General features: G+C 41.5%; 2 protein-coding genes across 6 annotated transcripts in view; one reads left to right on the top strand and one right to left on the bottom strand.

Annotated features, from left to right (window-relative positions):
- The window catches only part of mei-41 (ATR serine/threonine kinase meiotic 41), a 40,373-nt gene extending 22,677 nt beyond the window's left edge, over positions 1–17,696 (bottom strand). The window contains exons 1-21 of one of the 4 annotated variants that reach the window (XM_086986048.1): positions 16,334–17,659; positions 15,159–15,295; positions 11,112–14,783; positions 10,328–10,566; positions 9,824–9,898; positions 9,082–9,260; positions 8,346–8,647; positions 7,650–7,931; positions 7,168–7,269; positions 6,781–6,992; positions 6,468–6,645; positions 5,729–5,935; positions 5,028–5,165; positions 4,107–4,318; positions 3,509–3,673; positions 3,053–3,188; positions 2,189–2,364; positions 1,704–1,833; positions 973–1,136; positions 473–626; positions 141–248 (exon numbers count right to left, since the gene is read on the bottom strand). In XM_086986048.1, coding sequence (XP_086842174.1) covers positions 141–248; positions 473–626; positions 973–1,136; positions 1,704–1,833; positions 2,189–2,364; positions 3,053–3,188; positions 3,509–3,673; positions 4,107–4,318; positions 5,028–5,165; positions 5,729–5,935; positions 6,468–6,645; positions 6,781–6,992; positions 7,168–7,269; positions 7,650–7,931; positions 8,346–8,647; positions 9,082–9,260; positions 9,824–9,898; positions 10,328–10,566; positions 11,112–14,783; positions 15,159–15,295; positions 16,334–16,403 — 7,038 coding nt within the window. In that variant the 5' untranslated portion in view covers positions 16,404–17,659. Of the gene's footprint in view, positions 1–140; positions 249–472; positions 627–972; positions 1,137–1,703; positions 1,834–2,188; positions 2,365–2,582; positions 2,659–3,052; positions 3,189–3,416; positions 3,674–4,106; positions 4,319–5,027; positions 5,166–5,728; positions 5,936–6,467; positions 6,646–6,780; positions 6,993–7,167; positions 7,270–7,649; positions 7,932–8,345; positions 8,648–9,081; positions 9,261–9,823; positions 9,899–10,327; positions 10,567–11,111; positions 14,784–15,158; positions 15,296–16,333 lie in introns of those variants that run through there. The other 3 variants (XM_022803592.2, XR_015325719.1, XR_015325720.1) reach the window with 3 other exon arrangements.
- A 710-nt stretch (positions 17,697–18,406) lies between these two features.
- Positions 18,407–25,735, top strand: LOC111249650 (cytosolic 5'-nucleotidase 3-like). Of its 2 annotated transcripts, none has more exons than XM_022803777.2 (5): positions 18,407–19,801; positions 22,240–22,459; positions 22,979–23,108; positions 23,567–23,689; positions 24,130–25,735. In XM_022803777.2, the coding sequence occupies exons 1-5, from the start codon at positions 19,636–19,638 to the stop codon at positions 24,466–24,468; spliced, it is 978 nt and encodes a 325-aa protein (XP_022659512.1). In that variant the 5' UTR covers positions 18,407–19,635; the 3' UTR covers positions 24,469–25,735. The 2 variants fall into 2 exon arrangements, with proteins under 2 accessions (XP_022659512.1, XP_022659513.1); XM_022803778.2 differs by having other exon boundaries at positions 19,661–19,801; positions 22,220–22,459.
- Positions 25,736–26,435: the final 700 nt, after the last annotated feature.

The raw sequence follows: 26,435 nt of genomic DNA, 5'->3' as shown, positions 1-26,435 counted from the left end.
ATGGGAAATACAAATGGGCGGGTTCACGATCAGTGTTTAAAGTCAACTGGTCGAGTGAACCTTAAATCGATGACGCACAACACATACATAAGTATTTCGATATATAATATTACATAAGATCTATGAAACCTGTACATTACCTGACAGCATTTACGAAACGTTCCCTCGTAACCGGTGGGGCCCATCGCATCAATCATATTTTGTGTAAGGCGGAATGGAACTACTTCAGGGTACGCTAAGTCTCTCCCCTGTAACAATACATGCACAAAACATAAAAAAAAAACATTATAATTTGTACACCTCATCGATAACAGAGCATATATCATCTGGCATTTAGGTCAGTGAAAGATTGAAGTTTGTGCGCTTCGTTGGCAGTGGCGTCCTTTAGCCGTTGTTACTATTCAATAGTTTTCCATTATTATTATTAATAGATTTCCATTCAGGCTCTATAGACCACGAGCAAATACCGTACCCTAAGAAAGATGAGGTTGAAGTCGACATGAACCACCTGGCCACAGGTCGTTTCGATGAGTAGGTTTTCACCATGTCGGTCCCCCAGCCCCAGAATAAATCCCACCATGCTCATAACGGCTGCAGATGACGCGAACAGAGTATGCGCCTGATACCTGTTATTTGGCAGGGGTAATGTAGACGAGAAAAATATCCGTGTTGAAAGCTAATATAAAGCAGACCCACTGTAGCTTGTAGATAGATTCGTATAATCCATGCGGGTTTATATATACTCATGCACAGTCAACTATAAAACGTCAATGAACATTCGATAACAAAATGTGAATGAACGAATGATACATTCCCATTTTTAGGTTAGCTTTGACTGTAAACTGAAATGAAACTTCTTCAAGAACCTGAATTAAACACGATACCTACTTTAACGTATGCAAACTCTTCTAATGACACGTACTCTCCAAGGAATATTTAAAAATATCAGACGATCATTCAACAACCACTTACCACGATGGGGCGTCAGGAAACCTACAACGGAACCAGTACGATAACGACGGTTTAAAGAGAGCCAGATTTCTTTCTAGAAGCTCACGCATCTTAGCATGGTCTCCACTTTGCAACAGCTTATCCATTTCAGGACGAATCTTTTGTGCGAGATGGCGGGAAGTAAGCTAAAAATGAAACCAAGAAATTGTAGGGCTATTGGAGATATTTAATCAATCATCGTAGGCTTATAGTATTGTATTTGATGTACTGAATAGTCCGGAATCATCGTTAGACGTTACGTCAAACAAATGACTCACTAATTCTATCGAATTATCCTGCCCTATCACAGCTGAAGACCTTGCAGGCCTATAGCTAACGTCTCGATGTTTGCGTATGATTGATTTATTCAACTAGTGCTACTTAGGACGGCTGGTACGAAACAAACCGCGTGGTCTTGGCCGGTTGCCGACTTACATTTCATTGCATTAGCTATACCTAAGCTTAATAGCAGGCAAACACTTTGCCACTGTGTTAATACATAGGCAGAACCGGTGCAATATCAGCAAGGGTCTAGAATTTTACGCTTTATTCCGTACACTAATACGCGACTGAAAATAAATCTACAGCCATTCCTGGTAGTAGACACATGCCCGCATAGTTCGAACGAACAAAGCATGATTACAGAGGATCAGTAGGTAAAAAAAAATTATTTTTCCCTCGCTCGTTTTGATCAATGCAACATTCGCGTTTACCTTTGTAAAGCCACCAGCGACATTAGCTTCTTCGACGGCGACAACAAGCGGCATCAAATTATCGACCCATTCAATAATACCGCATTTGTCATCAAGGGGAGAAACATGATATGTTCGTATACGTAATTTTCTGAAATTGGATAGAAAAATGGGTTCTTAGACAGGTCTTGTTTGCGTTTTCGCGCAGCCTATGACAGTAACCCATTGTTGTATGCTATTGTTTGGCGAACGTTTTGGGTTTTTTTTTTTGTTCACAGAACACTATTTCCCTTACGTTGTCATTAATGCTTCTATTGTCATAATGAGCTGTGACCCTTTGCTCATTTAAAATTCGTGTTGCGTACTAAACTTAGCTGATTGATCCTTGCTCTGCGTTAGCGAACCGTATTAAAATCACATCATGACACTTAAACCATTCTTTAAAAACAGCTTCGCCCTTCAATCCATCTCGTGTTTATACGATGAAGCTCAAGTACGTTACATGCCTACTGTATGCGTCGGGTTCTTTAGCCAGAAATCGATTGATGAGTCCCATAAATTCCATTAAACGACAATCCTTACGCAGGTCGTCCTCGGCCTTTAGTAGAAAACTATATTTTTTACCATCAGAGCCGCGCACTGTGATCCGACGTGGTTTTTGCAAGGACTGTAGCAGAAGTATCTGAAAAGTACGAAGGAAAACGGTAAAGAAAAACAACGACATTTTAGGCCCTGTCATCAGACAGGCGGTTAACTGATAAACACAAACAACGTCTCAATAAATACGTCCCGGATACTAATGCAGTGCTACGACTAAAGCACACTTATTCTTTACTAGTAGCGCTTATTCTTTAATCAAAAACAGTCGTAAAAACGTATTTTGTGATAAATTTTCCTTACCCATCGTCTTATAATATCTGGCTCTGAGCACGCTCGCAAGTGCCAATTCATATGAAGTGGAATTAACAAAATAGACCTCAAACAAAACAGGAAAAACAAATATTTTATTTGCTATTTATTTTATTTTGGCTAGGCAATTGTTTCTTTAAATAACGAGGAGAAAATTGATTATTCAATTCGACATGGTCTTTATTACTGACTTCGGTACACCCAGCAGGTAGACGTATCGTATCCATATTAATGGTTCACATTAAGTATTAGTGATGGTGCAAGCGATACAGCAATAAGGTAGTACATGAAAATCTAATAAAGAAAATATTCGGAAATCCAACAGTTTATTTAATCGAGTCGCTTAAGTTCGACATGCATCCATCGGGTGACGGCAGAGAAAGAAGAACTATCCGACGGTTGAAAGGGATGATGAACATATATATTTTTTTAGGAAGCTGACAAGGTTCAGGAAGGCTGACCTGATCTTCTACTTCGTGGAAGTAGACATCCGTGGGCGCTCCTCCGTCGATGTTCACAGCGAGCAGTTTTTCAGTAGGGAGAACGACCTTTGCGAACGCTCCCCTGGCAAACGTGTTGCTCAGAGCTGGGCAAACTCTACCAAGAACCGTCGGTGACAAAGAAGACAGAATGAGAGAGAGAAAGAGAGAGAGAGAGGATGAGAGGATGAGAGTGAGAGACCACTCACCCAAAAGCTAACCTATTCGACAATAAACGTTAAAAGAGGACCTTTTAATAGACAAAAAAACCTGAGACACGTACCTGAAAATGTTAATTGCATTCTCCTAACTGCGCTTGATAACTTATAACCCAATTGCCACTTACTAAATAAATCTAAACACAGACGCATAGAAACGTGTATGAACGAAGGACTTCATTCTGTACCATGTCATGCGGCTACAATGAAGTGTTCATACCTCCGGAGCGACTCAGTTTTGGCAGAAAGATTAGCACGGCAAAGGATTAACAACATGTCTGTCATCGTTGACATGATCGCCGCCTGTTCCCGGAGGAGCTCACCCTTTGATTCGATTGCGGCGATAATTGCTCGAGCCTTACATTGCCGCTCCTTATTTTCATACCTAAAACGGTCCAATGAGAGTGAATAGCGCCAGATCAAGTAACTGCTGAATTCGAAAAGTTTGAATTGTTATAAAAGCCATGCTAAGGGTAAATGAATCAACCTTGATTGATTATATTCTAAAAATAAATAAGAATAAAGACAAATCAGAGCTTATCATGATGCACGAGGCAAACTGATAACAATTTTCTGACTAGATTGGTGTTATATCACGAATTAATATACAGTCCCACCTACCTCTCAACCGCATCGTCATGTTACGTGTCAAGATATCATCGTGATTTTCGCAGAATAAACAGTTTATATTAAACAGTTGTTTCGTCAGTTTGTGTTCCTGTATCGAACGATTGTGAGGCTTTGGAGAGATGTATGAAATGAAAACCACTAAAATCTAGTGACTGAGATACCTCCTTGCACGTGTACATACAACCTACTTCGTAGTAAAAAAAAAGCTCCATAATGCTCTCTCTGGATACGCCGCGATGACCTTAATGAGGAGCTCTTTTACGAGTTCGACGACTCGCCGATGCGGATGAACGATACGTGACACCAGTTGGCCCATCACCGCGTAAAAGATGCATGGCCTTAGTACTGACAGACTCTGGGTTAAACGCGCTGCCATCTGGGCGAGCTTGGCTTCCAAACGCTGCGGAGAATCGAATAAATCGCTCGCAAGTAAAACATCTGGTCAGGTCCGCTTGATGGCGTAATGGGTAAAGTCTGCTAATTTGAGGGGCACGTGGCAGTCTAGATCCGTATCTGGGCGTAAACACATACACACGTCAGCCTACGATGGAAAATCTAACGGCGGTAGTGGACATCAAACTCGAAACATTTAGGTTAGCAATACGATGCCAATCAATACGCCGGATAAGGTTAGAAAAGATGCTTTTCTATATAGTATATGTATGAGATTCGAACGAACCAGTAGAGTACAGGGTGGTGGATTCAAGCGTTTAGCCACAGTGCAATAATAACGGCCTACCACTAAAGTTAGAGACAAAAGGCAAATGGTGATCTAGGTTCGAGTCCGAGCGTAGACTGACACGCTGGATTAAGCCATCGGCCGCCCTGATGTCACAATGCTTAAGCAAAGTAGTAGAAGCGTATATAAAGCTTTACCAATTCATTTCAAGAAGGGTTCGAGCGAATATTCGAATGCTATCGTTTCTGGCAAGCGGAACCAGCTTTTATTTCAAACCACAACCGCCGAAGGCCATGATAATTAGGAAAATATCAGGAAAAATATATAATAGAAAAATATCAACGAATCTCCATTTACTTTTCTGTTTTTTTGTACGTTTTTCCTTTTTATACTCGTTGTGCAAGATTTGTTTGCCCAAAATTATACAAACCTGATCCTTGGTTTTAGCCACTTGTCCGGCAAGATCGAAGAAGATTGTCAACAAACGAGGCAGCGAATGGAATACATGGGCTTGTCCGTAATGTAGTGACTGGCAATAGTATTGCAGGATAATATCGACCCGGGCCATCTGTAAAACAGATCACAAGAAGATGACAAGCAACCCACAAAAGCACGATAGGGAGCGTGCGAGGCATTCTTACCATGTATCGACAATTCACTGATTTCCAAATTCAATATATCTTCTTTATCTTCGCAGATGAAGGAAAACAACGACGCTTGTAATAAACACATGCAATTTATAAATTCATGACTAGTTTACGCAGAAAACAGGGTACCTATCAAAAAGGACTCTATGCAATCTCACTTGAGTACGAATACTTCAGAATTATACGAGATTTTTTCGTTCAATCACATGTCGTTGATATTTGTCAGTACTTCCTGTCGTGTGCGATTACATGTCGACATTTATAGCTAATACATGGCGCACACAGGTCACCAAATTGAAATATATGCGAAATCTCAAAGGAGGCTACATGCGTATAAAGAGAATTATACCTTAGGCAAACGTTTCCCCCCAGCGGTGTAACATTAATTTCCGGGGAATATCTTTCGAACAACAACTATATATAAATTGTTAAAACCGCCGCAGCATGTCCATTGTTAATTAAATTAAGCTTCGCTTATACTTACGATGGAGGTGAGATCACATTTAGGTGTCAAAATGACTTCATCATACGATTTTGCGAGCCTGTAAACTCCATCTTCCCAACTTTGGTCGGCTTTAGCCGCTCGTTTGTACAGGCGATGCTGAGCGTCGACATCAACACAACACGCTTCACATGAGTAAGTGGCGTGCAGGAGTCGAACCCGGGCCATTGCCCGGTCATTTGCCGGACGCTAAAACGAAGATGGACGTGAAGAAAATGGGAAAGTGTTATCGAGAAGGAAAGGTAGAAAGCCGCTGGTAGTAGATACCAACTCAATGCTATGCATGTGTGCTATTAGTCTTTTTAACCACTTTGAGTTACGCTTGGAAGTTAAAAGCTTTAAATAAAACCCGCTGGTCTACAAAAATATCTGCGATACGGAACGGTCAGTCGACTACAGTGAATTTTTTTATATTTTTCTGATCATCCTTAAAAGTTATACCCCATTGCTTAGCAAATCCTGCATTTACTATATATTACCTATAGGGCTTTGTCGAGACATCGTTTCATTATTCGTACGTTAGCTACAAATTTCAATGATGAAATCGACTCACTATTATTTGAATTTTCCTCCTATCCATAGCACGTGCTCATATTATGTACAATAATACGGTTTTAGAGTACTACAGTAACCTATTTTGCGTTTTTTCCAGTGTGGTTTAATCGTATAGTTGCGTCCTACAACCCACACTTTGCATCAATAGGTTTGTCTAAACACTTACCTGGGTATTGGCATGTTTATTAATAAAATCATCGAGTATTTTGATTGCCGCCATATGCTCCCCTTTGGCCCAGCTAAGCGTGGCCATTTCGAGACAAAGCTCACCCTCCAATTGCGACCCGCTCTCGCGAGATTCGGCTTCCAAAAGACAGCTATAGGCATGCTGGTAATGACCAGCCCTGAAAGTACGATTACGCAATGTCGTCATTTAGCAACTGCTTTTGGTGGTAAAGAAGAAAGGAAGCTCAAATTTACTTGTCTATTCTCTGTTTTGCTGTACTGTATGTTTGTGACTGCGTATTTATTAAGCTTACTCTCGGGCAAGTTGAGCACTTCGAAGCCAGAGGCTCGAAATCTCCTGATGAAGCGGTCGCGACTCCCAACCTGCCTTTTCTGCTCGGTAGGCAGCTAGTCTCAGCACGGCGCGATGAACCTCCAGGACGCTCTCCTGAAGTACACCCGAAGGTCTCATGCGGACCTGGCGTTTCTCCCAAGCCTTGACCACGCTTCGCAAGTTGGACTCCAACTAAAAGCAGTAAAGATACTTTCTCTATATATTTTAATTCCAATAGTGTACAAGCAGGTAGCTACAGTAGCAGCATCAATATGGTTTGTTATAGTACAATAGGAGCAGATAATTAATTTTATACGTTAACAAATTGCTCTAGTCTTTATTAAAGGTAAGCGAAATTTGTACGTACTCGTTCGCTGTCGAGCGTAGTATCCTCAAAGCCAACGAGTTTCTCAACACCTAACTGAAGGTCGTTCAACATATGCAACCGAACTACCGTCGAAGGGTATACCTAGGAATAACAACGATATATATACATATATAGAGGCCGATAACTAAAATTCAAATACCTTCACGTGCCTCTTCCGAAGATTATTTTGGTTCAAAACTTCGAAACAAATAGCGATGTTTTATCGAATTAGGTTACTGAAAATATGATATTGATACTTTTTTTGGATTGTTGAATGTATTGATAACAAGAGTCACCTGCGGAAACCTGTTGCACCATTTATGGTTATTGCTATTCGGTACTGCCTTAGTTAAGCCATGCTGCTTCAAACCTGGCTCGCCGCTCGCCTGTTTCCGGGTCTCTTAATTAAACGAACACTTTCTACCTTTTCATTTTTGTGATCACTGTAAAACCCCTTCCTCTAGGCTTTTCATCGTTTCTACCTGTACGTAGACTTCTGGCTGAAGACACGCCGCTGTCGCCGGAATCATTTCGAGTCGACGACTCTCGTCGAGTTTCCGAACGAAAAGTGAACGGTCGAGCCGTTGCGCAGCGGATAGAAGGCCTCCAACGGACAACCCAAACGCATTGTAGCATCGTCTTTGAGCATTGACTCCATTTTGCTTCGGAGACTGATAATCGGCCAGATAGTTCTCAAGAGCAGACCAGTCACCAAGTTTCCATGCGGCCTCGACTCGATATGCGTTCCAGTCCGTCGCAATCATCTGTTAGATGTCGTCAAGATCGACCACATTGTTTTTGCGTTAATTATTTTAACTGTATTTGTATATTTTGTAGTTCTATACATTCAATACAGACTACCTGAGTCATTCTATTACATAAGCCATGGCGCATTTTATCCTAAGAATATCTGGTTTTTATTTTCCGAACAGATGTTTTTCTATTCGATTAACCATTCTATCAGTTTCGGTAGTTTTGTTAATGATATTCTATATTTTTATATTATTTTAAGTGTGAGGAGACACGATCAAATGCACCAACAGCCAGAACGAGAGACTTTATTCCTCCAACGTTAACCTTGATCCCATTTGTGGTCAGAGGCAAATTTAGTGCCACATCAGCGTCAGATGGACGTCCATCTCTAAACACGAAATAGTATTTTCGGCCAATACACGAACCTGCCATTGCTCTGTTTGGACATCTTTAGATGCCGATGCGGCACAGTTGAAGATCGTGCAGTTGTTTTTCGAAGATGCTGTTGACAGATTCGCACTTGACGATTGCCCCGATGTAACTAATGAAAATCGTCGAGCGCTTACAGCTATCATCCCAGTGGCGTTGGTAAGAGCTGACAGAGGCTGGTGAAGAGCAAGAAGACATTCGACAACACCTCGCTCATGCTGTTCCGAATCTGACTGATTCTGATTTTCAGAGGAACCGAGAAGTCGCTCATAGCACGTCAGAGCGTCCAGTAATTTGCCTAAACATCGGTGGATGGTCGTAATGAATAGACGATGAGACTGGAACAGGGTTAGGATAACTGCTGTGTTTATACAGAATGGCCCAAATTATTTTGACAATTCACTATAAGACAAATTATATATATATATATATATATATATATATATATATATATACATCGTTTATGTTTTTCGTGTATTATGGCCGTTGCTTGCGCCGGTAGGCATTATTTCAAATAGTTTGCTCCTGCCAGAGCGAAACCAACTGTGTGTCATATATATACATCTGTCAACAGACCCTCGCTCTACCCTTCACATAAGAAATAACTCCTGTCTGATCTTCCAAGACGAGGAATAGCTCAAGGTGAAAAAGCCGATTATCAAACGCAGTTGAATGATGACACGAGGGGCGCACACACAGGGCGCATGGAGAGCGGGCTTTCGCTGAACTCACCTTGGGCTTTGTGTTCGATAATTTTCTCTTTAAGTGATGCATCTTTCTTACGTAGCTCTGCGGCACCAGCCACACCGTCTGGATCGTTCAGCCGAACGTAGATATCCTGAAGAAATGTCAAATTGTTTTGTAACTCGCCTGGATTAGCTTGCAGATACCGCGACAGATGCATTAACGCTCTGTGAAGGCAAATCAAAAAGGAGCACACAAACGGCACAAATCAGCTTTCTGTGTTATTCAAGGCCGTCACTGAAATACTATTAACATTCCTATTTTGGTCTACATGTCGAATAATAGTGCAGATGGCCGATAGAGTAATTTGGGTCATTAGACCAGCTATGTTTCACCGGTATATGGCCGGTATGTCAAATTTCAACATATGTTTTTTTTGCCAAGTTACACTAGTGGGATTTAAGCAGCGATTCTTAATCTTCGCTTGCATAGTCAAACTTTACTAATTCTCAGCCATTTTACATATATATATATATATACATATATATATGATAGCATATATATACAGATATATATAATAGCAACAATAGTTTTGAATAACTACACTTATTAACTAACCTAGTATTATTCTAACAGCCCATCAGATACAACTAACAAACAAAGTTAACTGCTGTTAGTTATTGATGACTGTGTATGTGAGAGCTATAAGTACATCTATATGTATGCAGCTATATATACATACTATAAAACTCAAATCGAATTTTTTGCATTGAATTATATATATATTTACCGCGAATATTCTTGACATCCGAAGGCGGCTCTTGCCAGTTTATCCTGGGCAATTCCTTCGACAAATTTAAATCTTCTGTAAAAACGCAAGGTACCATTCAGCACATAGATTCTACGTAGATAAATGCACAAAAAGAAGTTTATCTGTAACTGCTTGACCTACGAAAGTAAGTTACGACGTGAAATGCTATGAAAATAATTACGACGTGAGATACAAACAGACGGTCTAAGACACACAAATAATCGAATAAATGGTTCCTAGGCGGCTATTAGGTGTTTATTAAATTTTCATTGGTCAAAAATTTCCGTCTCCTTCGTCAACAGCACTTTACTACGTTCCACAAAAAGCACGTACAGATCATAACATCGCGTACGTCCTAAATAAAATGAAAAAATACGTCGTGGCTTTTATGTGCGGAACTGTTTTAACGTAATTGCACCAGCAGGCTAATCCCCAGCATCAATCAAACATGTCTAGGTCGGACCTAAAGCCCACGAGACGTACCTGTCATTGTTCCCTTGACTATTACCACCTCGGCTGCTGCTACTGCTATTACTACTACCAGCCTCCAAACTGTCAGCCCGTGAGGTAAACCTATATTGGCGCTTTTGAGAGGAGATTTTCGCCACGCCGAGAAGATGTTCCAGAAGCGAAAATACGGTCTGAGTGGCCATGTGTTGCATTTCCTTAGAACGAAAGACCGAATCTCCGCCGAGATGTGCTCCGCCGTCTAGTACACTCACCTGTAATAGAATAGCATACCTTTACCTGTCAAAAGTGAGTCACGTATATATATCTATGTATAAATTATTGCTGTTAGTTAGCAATAGAAGTTTCTAACTCAAGGGAGTTGTTCAATTTGAGGATGAATGACTAACAATACATTTAGCCAATCCTGACCATTTGAGCATTGAGACTCATAGAGCGACGTTTTAACGGGAAGCCCAGACAAGTGCGATTTGCTTTGAAGCCTTTAACGACGTCTGCTCCCTTTTTGTGATTGCATGGTTCTTTTTTGATCGAACGCAGCATATTTAGGCATGTCTAAGAAAGACCTCCAAATCTTGCAGTCCGAAATGCATATCTTATTGCATCATAATGAAATGACGTGTATGCCGCCATCCACCTTTAAAGCCGTGGTATCTTAACAATCCATATTTTGTAAAACAAACAGATCGTCAAAAGTAAAACCTGCCGTAGAAGCCGAAACTGCAATAATCAAGATAATTACATTGCATCAAGCACTACTTCTACAAACAAAATTGGGTTCAAGTTCATCTTGACTTACCGCTTCTAGCTTGATGTATTCAACCTCTTCGTCGGATGCAGTAACCATGACGGTAGACACCAAACTGGGCAGGATGAATTGAGCTACGGCGAGATCATTCTCAGCGATTAAGCTTGACAAATCCATCACATAGCGCTCGGTTTTATTACGAACAAGCGGCAGAAGTGACTTGATCCAAGCGTTGATCCAGGCAGAGAAATCGGTTCCCAGCGGGCCATTGAATATCGGCCGTTCCACTGGGAGATTGTCTTGTTTTTTGCTGATCCACTCGTACTTAGTCCCGCTTAACATTCTAATTACCTCCTGTTCATGCGTCTTAAACAAACGCCACAGCTCCTTGTCGTTAGGTAAACAGTAGGTTTTCGACACCTCTTGAATTACGTATGAGGCCTTATTCTGCATATCATTCTGATGGTTATAGGTGAGGAAAGTGTTTACCAGTCTTTTGAGTAGGCCATGAGCAAATTTCGAGTCTTCTGTAATCATGATAGGAACCTGTTCTTGGTCGGAGGCGCTCACCCTGAGCGCTATGCGCGCGGGATCCAAAGCTCCGAGATGAGAGAGGCACTCACCGACTAACGAATGAATAACGGCATCTCCCGTCTGACAACACGCGAATAGCTGGCGAATCATTTCAGAGATGAAATCGTTCTCCGTTTCAGAGTCGAGTAATTCCGAAAGTGCTTCGCGATTTTCTGACAGCAGACGCGCCAGTCTTTTGAGCACAAGTCGTCGAACGCTGTTACTCTCATTACATATGTTCACTACAGAATTGCCAATTTGCTCCTTGAATGGGATGTTTTTGTTCGAGGCAAATGTCTTCCTAATCGACATCGGCAATTTGTCCATCTCCTGTAGGAAGGCAAGCTCATGCAATCGTTCAGCGTAGCACTGTTTATTCTCTATTAGCAGGTACTCTAAGATCTCTCTCGCCTGGGCCAATACTTCCGGTGTGTTGAGTAATGGCAGGACGGACATCACTAGATCGCCGATAATCGTAGGAAGGCCAGACTTGTCAAGCGATTTCACAAATACGAACCATGCGTCAGCGCAATACTTCAGCAGAGTAATATCGGATTCGGACACCGAAAACGCTGCTCGCAGTACATACATGAGCTTGATCCGGACACTGGTCACGTGTTCTACGCCCAAATAACGAATAAACTCCGGAAGACTGCTAATAATGCGCAGCTTCTCTTCGGCAACCGCTTTTCGGATATTTGTATCATAAAGAAACAGTACTCCAAGAAGATTTAGGTGCTCATACACGAACGTTCGAATATCCATGTCGTCGTTAATTGTCCATTGTCGCATACGAGCCACGTAGCTGATCCCTAGTTTAACTCCAGCCTCGTCGACTGGCAAATACGTCATAAACTCATAGATAATCCGATGCGGCGCCCCCTCAGTGAACGCTGTACGCCAATCGTTTCCAATAGCAAAAGATAGAAATGTCTCGCATTTACCTCCCGGATCTCGTCTGTGCGTAGTGAATAAATATGCCACTATCTGTGGAAGATATCTGCCGATAAGCTTGAGCAGTTTCGAATGCGTGTTCTCCAATACGAGGCCACCATTGCTACTGGCATTACCACTGCTACTCAACCTAGCGATTTCGCGCACCCGGCGTTGGGCATCTTCGCCGCCGTGGGCCACGAACATCGGCAGAAGGAAGCGATGGAGCGTTTTAAGGCACGGATACACGTCTGGGGAGTCCGCATCGAACACATCGGACACACCCTTAACGATATGCTCCAGACTGCGTGCTGGTGAGTCAACTGCGGCACGGAACACACACAGGGCAATCATCTGACGATTATCTAAGATCATCTGTCGAAGGCTTACACCAGAGTGTCGCGACAGCCAGTGAATTTCACTGAGGGCTACAGTTCGCAGGTACATGACACTATCGCAGGCCGCAGCTGCTAGATGCTTGAAATGGGTGAATTTGAGAGCGGGTCGTGCAGCTACGATACGGCTGACAAGCATTAGACTAGTCTCGTAGACGTCACGATTTTCCACGTCGGAGAACTGCTGCGTCAAATCGACCTTGGGTTCGAGTGAGGGATTACTTTCCAGGGCACGATATAGCGCTCGAACGAGGCCAAGCCGAACAAGGTAGTTGGTCTCGGCTAAAAAAACATCTAGAAGCCGATCGAGCTGTTGTTGACTGAACTTCAGATGTAAAGTCGAGCAGATCGCAAGCATGTTTCTCTTTTCAGCTTCGATGTTTTGGTTGCCCAGCACGTTCAAGATGCAATTACCTAGTGCCTCGCTTGCTGCTGAAGATGTAATCAGCGTTGGGAGGTCATCTTTACATAGACACGATTTCACTTGGCCGTTATTGCTAGTTTCCCCTACACGCGGCGCCTCCGCTCCAGCTAATACGCACGGTAGCTTAAGCAGTGCTGTCGCTAGGTGGTTCATTTCCTCTGGTAAAAGGCGGTGACTCTCCAAAATACTGAGAACGGAATCGCAGGCGTCCTTGTATAGGCAGATGTTATCAACGACAGCCGCAAACAGATTGCGTTTTTTTGCCGCGTCAAGGATAATGCTTCGGCGAGCTGTCTGATTCACACGGGTCTCCGAAAACAGCGGTACAAGAGACAGGCACTCGGCGACCAGCTTTACGTCCCGTGAGATTTCGTCCATGCTTATAGTCATACGGTGGCGATCTCGAACAAACGTGGCAGCGTTCGGGCTGACGCTCATCAACGGAGCAAATACAACGTTAGCAACAGACTGTTCCGTGTTTCCGGATGAGACGTTGAGTAGAATTCGGCAACAGGCGATTGCTTGGGGGTACGTCTTCACGTCGGAGATTGGGAACAATGAGTGGAAATAGCTTTCGGTCTGGCTGCGTACACCAGCAGTCAATGATGGTTTATGGCTAAGAACATTAAAAATTCGCAGACTATCCTTCTCGAGTCGAACGCTGTTAAAATACTCTGGTTGTATCTCCAGCTTGTCGATAAGCTGTTCTACACCCGGTAATCCGCTAAATAGATCGGTTAAGTGGGGCAAAATAAGAAGGTGAATGTTTCGATCAGTAGGGGCTGATCGCGCAAACCACCGGACCAAGTGCTTCCATAGGGGTTTGAGCTGAGGCCAGATACCTATGATCTTTTTGACATTTCCAGCGGATAGGATCTCATGGTTGGCCATGTGGCCAAGTAATTGATTTAGATCATCCTGAACCTCATTAATACGACTTTCCTCACTCAGATACCTAAGAATCTCTACAAACGTATCGACGAGATGCTCACGAAGCGTATAAAACCCAATCTCCAGCAACAACTCGTACAGCGACCTTGCGCAACATAGCCAAGACTGAAGTGTCGTTTTATCGTCAAACACTTCTGGAAGAGCGCCCGCCAACTGAGTGTAGAACGCCTTTACTTCCAGCTCGGGCACCATTTGAAGGAATTCGGCCATTAATTGTAGAAAAACGCTACGCACATATGGATTCTGGTTTTTGTCCGGCAACTTGACGATCGGTGGTTTTCCTGGGGGCAATGCTAGGACGCTGTCCGTCGAAAAATTGTTCCTTACCATGGCTAACAGCGAGGTGGCCGCGGCCTTATCTTGTTCGCCCAACAGGCGATGTATTAGATACAGAGCGATCTTTGTAACGACTGCGCACTGGCGTGACGAAGTGGCTTTCGTGACAATCTTTAACAGGCAGGATCAGTGTACACGAAACGCGATCATGTTTTTAAAACGCATTATAGATACAAATATGGTAAACTTTATATATATATATATATTTGGTATAAAATATTTATTATTATTTCCTTCTTATGTTATCATGCTCACGTGCTTAGCGCGGCCATGACAGAAACCCTTCAGGGCGAATATGACAATCGTTATATAGTCAAACCACAATAAAGCTAAGGCTGTAACCTGTGTCCTTTTGAAGCCTTATTTAGAGAGGCTGTTACCGCCGAGGAATAATCGTGTCGGAAATAGATTGGGATCCATTTTCTAGGACATCTATTACTACAAAAAGGTAAAATTCAATAGTCGTATATATCGTTTACTTTATACCTTCGCAAGGAAGTACGCATTGAAATGAAGCCTAGCTGTTGTTTGGTCTGGTGGAGCTATTGAGGCGAGGAAGGTCTCAGGCATAGTATCGAGAATCCGATAAAACGGCTCATATTCCGATCGATGGTAAGACTCAACTGCAAGAAATTGTACGCGGAGCCAATGATCAAATTCATGCATCCAAATTTTCGGTTTTTCGATATCTAATTCAAAAAATTGATCAAACTGCATCCATCTTCTGGAATCTGAACTTTCAGCTTAACTATACATTTTAGCTAAATCTGTGCACGGCCTCACAATTGATAAGTTAGAAAACTTGAGACATCTCTGAAAATGCATAGTAAGCTGAAATTTTCGATCAATGTCAACGTTAGCAACAGGTAAAGAAACAAACGATTATGAATGATGACTTAGAGCTCAATAATAAGGATCGTGATGCGCGGAGGGGCTCGAAAGGTCAGCCCTGCTTTTGAGTGCCATGGAGACCGTTTATTCCTGTTCAACAGAGAGCTTCAATTCTGCATTTAACGAATGCGTTCTTTTATCTTTATGGTTTGCTTAGGGTAAAACAACCCTTATCTAGTTGCTTTGTTACTGACATTTTTTGCCAAACCGGACATAAAACTTCTCACGACATGTGACCTTGGTATCACGTTCATGTTCTAAAGTCACAAAAGAGAATTTTGATTTGTTTTAGACAGAATCACTGGTCATAACATATACTGTTGATAGTTTACTTCTGACCGTTTACTCTTTTATTAATTGGTAGCAGTCGATACGCAGATTATAATGTACACAATGGTGTAAAATATGTAAATCCTTTTTAGCCTTATTTATTATTATTATATTTTATTTTATGCGCTTTTCATTGACCCGTTTCGATTGACTGACCAATCTGTCCATGGCTATGTGTGACTGCTAATGCTGAACACATACATTTATGTGTATTCTTGTTTTTACAGAGATAGCTATCAGTTGCATACAGTTCTTATTGATTCGAATAGTTTTTTGTTCACTTGACCGTTTCGATTAACTATTGATTAGTTTAAACCGAAAATCCACGATGCGTCTTTAGCGGACTGCGACCCACTGTAGTGTGTTTTTTTTTCAAATAATTGGCTCTACAAGTTGCATTTAATATATAATCTGTTGTTTTTTCTTTTGTGTTTACTTACGGGTTTCGTCATTGTTGAGGATGTGCAATATTGCATCGCGCGCCTCCGCCGCTGAATCATCCATCTGCATCACGTTATTGACTGGAATTGACAAGTGGCCCCTAATAGACGATTTACCGTGGACGCACGAATGTGGTATAGTTGAAAAACGATTATTGTATCTCGTTATATTTGGACAACAGCAAATCCATATGCTTTACGGTCAGGTTCGGCAATTCTATTCCGTCACGTTGCCTCGACATCGCAGCATTACGGCACACGACAAAATCGCAGACGCCAACGTCCTCTGGCCGTATGATGTGCGAGTGCTATGGAGCTTCTAATCGTGGACAAATTTCCAAGCTTTGTATACAGGAAAAAAACGTTTTTGTCCGAGCTTTCAATACTACGCCGTGTCACAGAACTGCGACAAGTACGCTAGAGCACTACATTTCGACATGGCGTATTCCCATCGCAGCACGAATTTCTCAGTACATATGTACCAACCTATAGCAACGTACTTTCTCATAACTCATAGGTATAAGCACATCTTTCGGAAATTGATTTCTGATCTTCTCATGAGTTAACTGCTCAAACCTAACAAAATTGACCAAGTTATAATACGAATTAACTTTATTTATCCGCATGGACTGTCCGGTATTGACAGCGGCTGTGGTTAGACGAAGCAAATGGAAAAGCGAGTGCACAGAAAACAAACAACAACCATCAAGAGAACCTCAGACAATTGTATCGACTAAAAACCGCGCCTTCATAGCTGCTACATTTTCAACAGGGTACAGACAGAGCCTTCAACATCAAGACAGCAGCCAAAACAGGTCCTGCCTATTGCTCCCTGTGTTCTGTTCGGTTGGCGCGATACTGAGGCTGCCATTCGAATTCTGCCCGCGCAGACGGACCAGACGAGTTGGATAGTAACGCAAGCTCACCAGACGACGGTAGCAGCGGAGGCGGTTGTTAGGCGAACGAGTACCGTTAAAAAAGTTAAACGTTTTTTTTTCTTTAAAGTTTAACTACGACCCGATGAAAAGGATGCTTTACGGCCTGTGTCAGTGTTAGACATTGTATCAGGCCATTAGCTGACGGCATGATCCACAGATTTATCACGGCCCATGCCATATTTACTGTATTAGCATAAGTAGTATTCGTTATTAGTTAGATTATTGGTAATTGGCACCGATTGTTTCTACAGGTCAAATTAAATAAGTGATCGTTCTGTAAACGTAGCCCGAATATGGACTTCTCAAAGCTACCTTAATGGCAAGCTTTCTTAAATTAATTAGACTCTTATTATTATTTCAGCAGAAAACGGTGTACTTCTTGTCCTACGATTGTTTTATGGGAGAGCGCTACCTTTTTAGTTGCAGCGATCAAAAAAAGGTTTGACAAGATGCTAAACACGCTATCGAGTCGTATGGTTAATGTTGTTTAGATCAAAATAACGCAAAAACGTAAAATTTTAAACTTACAATTCACGTAAAATCAGTAAAATCTTCACTTACGATTCATAATCTTACAATTCACAGGTTGCTGTTTCTGCTCGACCACGTCCTAAATTTCTCGTTATTACATTGCGTATATACAGTTGGAAATACAATACTTATTTAAGGCTTTCCTCCGATTCTATGACAACTTATTTTTCTTTATAATCTATGATAACTTGGTCTAATTGATTGATAAAATGAATGGATGAAAATAAAGATACCACCGTTTTCTTTTGAAAATATATTTCCGATTTGTAGGCCTTTTGATCTGTATCTCGTTAGCGTAGATGAATTTGATGCAAACTCATCTAAACTTATTTAATGGATGTATCGGTAATGCCCTTCGTGATACTTGAAGGAGACTTCCGAAGGCGTCATCGAAACACAGAAATGCGCATTATCAGCGTGCGCCCCTTTGATAGGAGGGAGACGTTTCTCTGTTTTGATCTTTTTTCAAATGTCGTTTCTAGTTATTTCGCGCTGTGTTTGCCCTTTTCCATGTCTGCTCGACCATACACCATGAATCAATCTAGATAGGGGCATGACGCAGATCTACCCCTTCCATAGAACTTCACATTTAAATCGTACTTCAACTGAACTGCGTAGAACTGACATGTATTATATATATCAGGTCGTATTTAGTCAATTCGTACTACAACTTTGTTACTCTCCCAGAAGCTGGCAAGTTCTGTTGTGTTTGCACATTTGCCTGAAATGTTTATGGAGTTTACTGCCTATAGGGAGTTTCGGGGGACACGCATCAGTTCTACGAGGCGTCGTGATTTCGTCGTACTCGAAAACATTGACAATGCGCTTATTTTTTTTGACTGCTCATCACGACAAAGCTATTTTTAGTTTTGGCACGGTCTTCGCCTTCTTTACAATGGTCTCCTTAAAAAAACTACTGTGTCCATTTACGAAAACCCAGGTTTCTTTTTTAAGGTTTCACTCTTCTAGCAATTACTACAAACAGGTGAGAGTTGTTTTAGCTATTTAGGCGGACGACATATACGCTCTGCAACATTTTACAGAGATATCGCTTGCGAATCTTATTCCTGCTCATCCTTTTCCTGCTGACGGTTATCTAGTCTTCGTGCGCTAAATTCAACCCGAGTTGTGTGCACAAGCATAGGAGAGTGCAGTCAGTCAGCTCCTTCCTTTTGTGACAACAGCTTTACTCTGTGGGTTGCCTATCTGCCTATCGAACGAAAGAATATTGCTAAACAGCGAACGGGGTCCCGGCCAGCTGATCAACGGATATTCAAAAAATCCGAACGGAGAAACTTGTGGCTGCGTGGCCTTCTAGCTTGCTCGTTCTGTCTAGTTCAGTATATGACACCGGTTTGTGTCGCATTGTCGTCTGAGGCTAAGTACACCAGTCATAGGTCGAGAGCGATCTGTCCTTCCTAGAACTAACTATATAAAATGAGTCCAAGAACCCTGTGATATCCTGCTGGTCGTGAGTAACAATGAGTTCTGTGAGTGCCATCAAATACTTCTGCTAAAACAACAAGTAGCAGCTGATTGTTGCCAGTGAGCACTCTCCCTTTACGCTGCATTTTACATGACATTGCTGTGTGATTTATGGTAATTACGGTGCCAATACCGGTAGAGTTGTGGTCAGTGCGGTGTGTTAATGTGGGTTACCACATAGCCTGGCAAGTTCAACCCCAGCAGAACCCGACGGAGATCTGGCGGCTGGCGGGTGCTGGCTGTCGCTCAATGGTTTTGAGCTGGCAGTGTCGCCGTCGATAGCATCGCAGACTGCAGCCAATTGGGTGAGTGCGCAAATTGTGGGAACTGCAGCTTTTAGCCGACGGTATGTTGGTTGTCCGTGGCCTAGGACGCGGCCTTGCAGTAGTAAACAACGAAGGTGGCAAGGTCCTATCATGGCTGACCGCAGCACAGACTACCAGTAACGGTGGCAGTCTACGGATGAAAGATCCTCAACGTGTCCAGAATAAAATTCATAAACTCACTATAGATGGTAAGTATGTGAGAGCAGATATAGGCATATATATACAGACACACGCACAGGAAGTGCGGACGAGATCGATGAATGGAGGCGATTCTCGCTTCTTTAGAATTCACAAGATTCAGAAGAGAATTGAGCGACAATCGATAATCTTCTCTAACAGAGTATCTGAAACAGTATGAAGGGCAGCGGCCATCTGTGAGGACAACGACGCCTTAGCTAACAATGAGACCTGAAGATGGAAAAAAAGTGATCAATTATTATCAAAGTACTCTGTGAGAATACGCTTTATCTCTGCGAATATGTAGCTTGATGCAAACCCCATAGTGAAGCGGCTGTGGGTATCCGATTTCCGTCCATTACTCATTTCGTTTCGCGAGGAGTCTGGTAGATAGCAAGAAGAAGTTAACGATAAACAAAAAAACTGACGTTCCCGCGTTACTTCTTTTCTAGAGATTTTAAGATAAATTTATAGCATATTAGAGGTACTAACACAGGGCGGGTAAAGATTTAAGTCTTATTAACAAACTCTTGTTGTTTTTGTAGCATTGAGATCATTAATATGAATGAATTGTTTCGAACGCTCCAAAAACACTGCGCTTCGTATTGCCTGAAAGATAATTCGCTATTATCTATAAAATTAAATTTTAATTAAAATAAGTCGTTTAATTAAAATAATAATAATGCGCATAGAAATGGCAGGGCAGCGTTTAATGGGCTGTACGATACGATAAAGTGTGCTATAGGCAGGGATAGGGTAAGGAAGACGACGGCGGACCTACGCACAGTAGTAGACTGCTAATAGAATATGACGAGCAGAAAACAAAACGTAGATTACGTTTAAATGACGTTTATGGAAAAATCGATTGCCACACTTCAATAGCTCCATGTGCGTTTGTCCAATGTTCGAGTTAGTGTTCTCACATTTAGCATATTCTTCCTTCATTAAGTGGAAAACACAAACCCGTTCATCGTCACGTAATTTTTACATTTTTAGTACCTCTTTTACTCTCTTTAAATAATGCTACAGTTACATCTATATAGATGTATATAAAGCTCACACAGGTGAGGCCGTTATCTTTAATGATATATGGATGCAACAGAGCACCCTTATTACAATGTGTCTTCCTTAGATTTGATAAAGGTGTGCTCGCTCGTCCGGTCCGCGTTAAGGCTTCTTATAATTGCTTTAGCATAGGGATTTTCTACCTCTTTTTTAGACTGGTCGCCCTTCTCTTGAAGAATTTTAAAAAATTCAGACAGGTAAGGTTTGAATTCGACAACCGGCTGTTTGGTCTGGTCTCTAACTAGCTGAAAAGAGCTTTTATGATCATTATGAAATTATTAAAATCCTTTTTTCCAAGAAGGAGTGTATTCCAAATACTCGTAAGTTTATTCGTTTTCGATAAATTTTGTTGCTTGTTGACTTCAGACCAAAGCGTTCAAAAGGAAATTGCGGTATTCCATCATATACTTGCTTTCCGCACTGATCAAATATTTATCTTTCCCATCCTGCCGCATTCAGGACCAAGCCATGATCAACTGAGATGCCTCGATTGTAATTGTTAATATCTATTCTGTTAATGATTTTACATTATACGCGATTTCCGAGATTGAGGCGAAACATTAAACTCATCCAGTGGCTCTTCTGTTTCTCTCTATCATCACGTATATCATCATTGTATCAGAGCATATTTGTGCCACTGCAGCAGTAACTGTATCAAATCGACCTGTCTTGAAGAAAGTTAAATGACTTCCAGACAGATCAGTCTCATAACTGATCCATTCGTTTCCATCGTAGATTTGTCCGGAACGTACGCGCGGTCACAATATTAATCGAATTATTTTAATATTTCCGCCGCACGCGAAGACGCCGGAAAGTAGCTTGGGTCACCACTGCAGGGGGAAAAGTGGTAGACAGCGAGTATCAGTGCAGTCATAGGTAGATAACTGTGCTAAAGAGTTCTAGTGTTAGTATCAGATTGACTGTAGCTTGGCGATGAGCACAAGAGAAAAAAAAAACTACGATTAGGGCTTACGCTTATGTCTTGCTTTGATGTATCGGAGAACGTATACGATAATATTATTTTCTCTGGGAACAAAGCTGATTGGCAGCCAATTCATCCAGAATCGTGTTATACCCGGTGCCCTGAGCCCCTAGCCAAGTGCCTGAAACAGCCCGTATAATAATAATTTATTTAACAAACGTCGCCATTACATGATATGTATGCATAAAATTCAACGAATATTGACAAAATACAACATTAGGTTATTTAGAAGATATTCGAGAGAACTGATAGGAATTAGGCAAATGATTTCACTAGCCGTTGCGTGAAGGCGTTGGCTACGATTAGCGGTACGCATACCGACGGTCGTAATTATGATACGTTTCCTTTTCGTCTGGAGACTTCGTTTAATAAAATGTCTTAGTTAATGGTTACTATGATTAGGTCCGTCATGTCTGCAGCTGCTCACAGACTTCGATCGGACGCTGTCGCGAACACATTACCACGGGAAGCCTGTCTCCACATCCTATTGTGTTTACGAAGATATTAATCATGTGTCGATGGAGTATATGCAGCTGGCGACGCGACTCCGTGAGAAGTATTACCCCATTGAAATTAGTCCGAAACTTACCGCTGAGGAAAAGATACCCTATATGATACAATGGTGAGTGAAAACCGACTGCATGAAAGTCACGCTCCTGAAGCAATGCATAACGGCAGTAGACGACACAGAAGACTTTTTAGCGAGAGGTAATTTAGACCCGTTTGAGTCCAACATCAATGGGTGCAATTAGTGGGCTCCGCGCAAGACTCGCGAAATAGACCAGTTTCACTTAATTATCGCAATCTACAGGCTCTTACGATGCATTGTAAATACTGTATCGTTGAGGTGTTAGATATTCGATAGTAATATGGTGGAGCACCTTAAGCTTCTAGTATGTCGTGCTTGGTGGAGGCGTTTAGCCGATCGAGAAAGATTGCACGTTCCTTCTAGCGTGGAAGACATGTTGCGTGTTCGGCTCGAAGATCACTCAACTTTGTCATTTTCAAGTGTATTCGTGGCTTCTGATAAACACTCGTCCAAATAAATGTAAGATAGACCGAGTAGTTTCGAATACATTCATTCATTTATTTATCTTAAACCACTTAACTGTCGTCTTTTTATTTTATTAAAATATATCAGGTTCGCCGAAAGCTTCGACATTGTGCTTAAGGTAGGGGTAAATCTTCGGGAAATGCCGAGTCTTGTGAGACGAGCGGATCTGCATTTACGATGTCGTACCGTAGCGTTATTTGAGTTTCTAGCGACCAAGGTATTGCTGACATAATTATAATAGTTACGTTACCAAGTAACACACTGTATTGGTGCTAAAACGTATAACGACATTTTTATAGAGCTCTCATTTAGGCTGTATAATAAGCAAAATTTGCTAATTTTTTTTTCTTATTTTCACACGCACTGAGGCAAACCCTTAGCATGGGGTAGTTGACTATAATTAGCGTTTAGCGCGAGATGTCTATTTTTCATATATATCATAGCTCTTTCAACGTGACTAAGTCACGCGGCCCAAGTGACGTATTTTTTGTCATTTGCTGAGCTTGCTGAAGTCGTTGTATTACCTGGGCACCAGGAATCCAATGGTATAGAACATCTAAGATTGTTGTACATCAAACGTAGCACAGAATACGACAAAGCATTAGGACACGACTGTTAATACTCAGGCGAGCGTCTTAGGTGTTAACTTGCATTTTGTATGAACACTTATTATAGGATGTACCGATTCTGGTGTTTAGCGCCGGTCTGGGCGATGTTGTCCGGCTTTCTCTCCAACAACATGGCGCATTACTTAATAACGTTACGGTGCTGTCGAATTTCATCGAATATGACAAAGAGGTATGAGCTCACGAGTCGATTGTAGCTCATAGGCTTTCATTGCATCATAGACAAGGTAATGTCAATACTAAGCAGATCAGATACTTAACGACGTTAGCACGGCTCTTATAGTACATTCTAGGTAAACTGATTTAAACACGCACCTTTACCAGACTTGATTTTTTGTTTTGCTAGCATCGTTAAAAAAATTACTCTACCACGTTACCTATTGCTCGTAAACATCATGCGTTCTACATGCGATTGATAAACATATTAGTCATAGAATTAATCGGAAAGGGTTTTCTTAATAATAATAATAAAAAAATTCAGTTTTTCATGTTCACGGTGTCGATTTCCAAGAACTAATTTCTCGTATTAATTTTTTTATACGAGCATCAACAACATACCAAATTTTTTTCCGTTTGTTTTTGCTTTTTTGCTCGTAACCATATTCGTTATAGGGGGCACCACTAAAATTCAGCGACCAACTGTTGCATATGTACAATAAAAACGCGAAATTTCCGCCAGCCAGCGAGTACTTCGCCAGTACGCGGATTCGAAAGCGATGCAATGCGATTCTCATGGGCGACTCATTAGGCGACTGTTCAATGGCTGATGGCGCACCCGGCATTTCGCCACCGCCGACAGGTAACAGCACGCTCCTGCGTATCGGCTTCCTCGACCACGAAATTGAACAGCGCCTCGAAACCTATTTAGATAATTATGACATGGTCTTGCTGGATGATCAAACCATGAACGTTCCTCTAGCGCTGTTCAGGCAAATCTGTTCAAAATCATAACACCGGCTGACTGTTTAGCTAGAAATTTTCGTAGGAAAAATTTAGCGGCAGCGCAATAAGATGCGGTTGGCAATGTTACAGTAGTGATACTTCATATTGACTGAGTTCTGGATTTGCTATCAGTTGGCAGAATCATTATTAGTGCGTGTTTTGTTAACCAATCTCGCCACTGACCTGATATATCGTAATGCCCTCGAGGTCTTGTTACGTTTATTGTATATTATACACTCGATGAGAACTTGTATCACCAAATCGTGCGAGCGCATCTCTAATCGGATGAGGGATCTTCCTTCAATATTTCGCAGCTATGGGCGAACTGATAATAACCCAACGGTCACATGTTTGCCGTCCCAAGCGTTGGACAGCGATATTAACTGTTTGACAGGAGACACTTTCAATTTCCTCTGGTAGAAACACATTGAAATTGCGACACGGTTTTTAGGAATTCAGATAAAACGAATGATTACGATAACAACCTTTACTACTAGAACGCATTCAGCCATTCGGACGATGCTTTATTGACGACGGTTTGGCGGCTCAAGGGTTGTGCACTGTAGGAAACCTTATCTAGAGCATAAAAAATCAATATTAAGAATAGACTCCAATCTCAATGATGAAAACAACACTTGTGGGGACAAAAACGGAAGCCATTAAATTTTAACTCCCGAAAGTACTAGTGCTATTATTTATTTAATCCCGATGCAAGTCTTCCGGCAATAAATTTTGTGACACGATAGAGATAACGAGCAGGGAATGTGATTAGCGTAATCAGTACCATCGTACAAGACGGCCGAAGTGTGATAATAATCATCGATGACTCTGTCAAAATTGAATTTCAAGAAAGTAACCAGCTAGAATTTTTCTGAATTGTCAACAAAATTATCGTCCGTTAAACGCTTCCGTGTCTCACGGCGACCCACCTCTCCCCATCCATTACCGTGGTGAAAAGGCGACGGCGTGTCGTTTCCGGGCAGCACTAAAATCGTGCAGGAAACACGTGCCGTAGGGTGCACCCAGTATTCTAATGAGTTCATTGAGAAACGTCTAAAAAAGTTACAACAACAGCAACAGCGACAGCAACAACAACAAACGACAGCGTCGATAGACAAAAAAAAAATAACCACTTCTTCACTAACGCTGATCCTAGACATTTGTATATAATAATACGGGTTGGCAATGCCAGTGAAGGATTCGGTCGGTGTGCATCGGCTTGTGTGGCAGATGTGAAATAACAATTGAATATAGTGAAATGTTGTATACATACGAAGTTGGTTGTTTTTAGTTAGTAAAGATAGACAATTTTAGAGAAATGATATGCCATTCCGCTTTGGTATAAATTGGGATATAGCATATATTGGTTGGCCGGGGTGGTAGCTGTGCATGCTTGTTGTTTGCTTTATCTTCTAAGACTGATCTTCTTCGGTAGATACGGTTTGTCTTTTGTCAGATTTTTTTGAAAATGGGATTATAATAGGGGATTTTACGTAAAGCCGTATAAAGCTATTGTGCTCTTTGTCATCCTAGTACAGTTTGCACTTCGCACGCTTGTTATAACAGTATTTATCTATCATGAAAGTTATTCAGCGTTCTTTCCACATCTATTGTCTATGTCAAGCATCGTCGATTTGGGTTTAAGTCTCACTAGTAACAAGCTACGCAACCAAATAAAGAGAAAAAAAAAACGCTTTTTTAAATTCGCATCAATTTCAGATTATTTCTATTGCTCGAATAAGTATCCTTATAATACACGCAGGCGTTAGTGCAGTAGTTTTTGTTTGTTCACTTCATTCATTTCTAAATGTATTGCTTATAGATGTTGACGATAACGTTTGATAGTATATTGCGTAATTATAAAAATAATGATAATTTTGCTATGACTAGTGACTTTTCTTGTTTAATTTGTGCCAAGTTTTTGAAGTATGCTATGATAATAGACACAATTTATTCGCGCTGCAAGTTTATTTAGA

This window comes from Varroa destructor, unplaced genomic scaffold (genome assembly GCF_002443255.2).
Source record: "Varroa destructor unplaced genomic scaffold, Vdes_3.0 BEIS01000004.1, whole genome shotgun sequence".
In the NCBI taxonomy this organism is placed as follows: domain Eukaryota; kingdom Metazoa; phylum Arthropoda; class Arachnida; order Mesostigmata; family Varroidae; genus Varroa; species Varroa destructor.
This window is presented reverse-complemented; position numbering and strand designations above follow the sequence as displayed.

What these genes read in the sequence shown, in the direction of transcription:
- LOC111249650 (XM_022803777.2), top strand. Translation starts at nt 19,636, where the DNA reads ATGTTGGTTGTCCGTGGCCTAGGACGCGGCCTTGCAGTAGTAAACAAC. An exon ending in ATACCCTATATGATACAATG is followed by an intron (nt 22,460 to 22,978) that starts GTGAGTGAAAAC and finishes AAAATATATCAG; the next exon opens with GTTCGCCGAAAGCTTCGACA. An exon ending in TTGAGTTTCTAGCGACCAAG is followed by an intron (nt 23,109 to 23,566) that starts GTATTGCTGACA and finishes CACTTATTATAG; the next exon opens with GATGTACCGATTCTGGTGTT.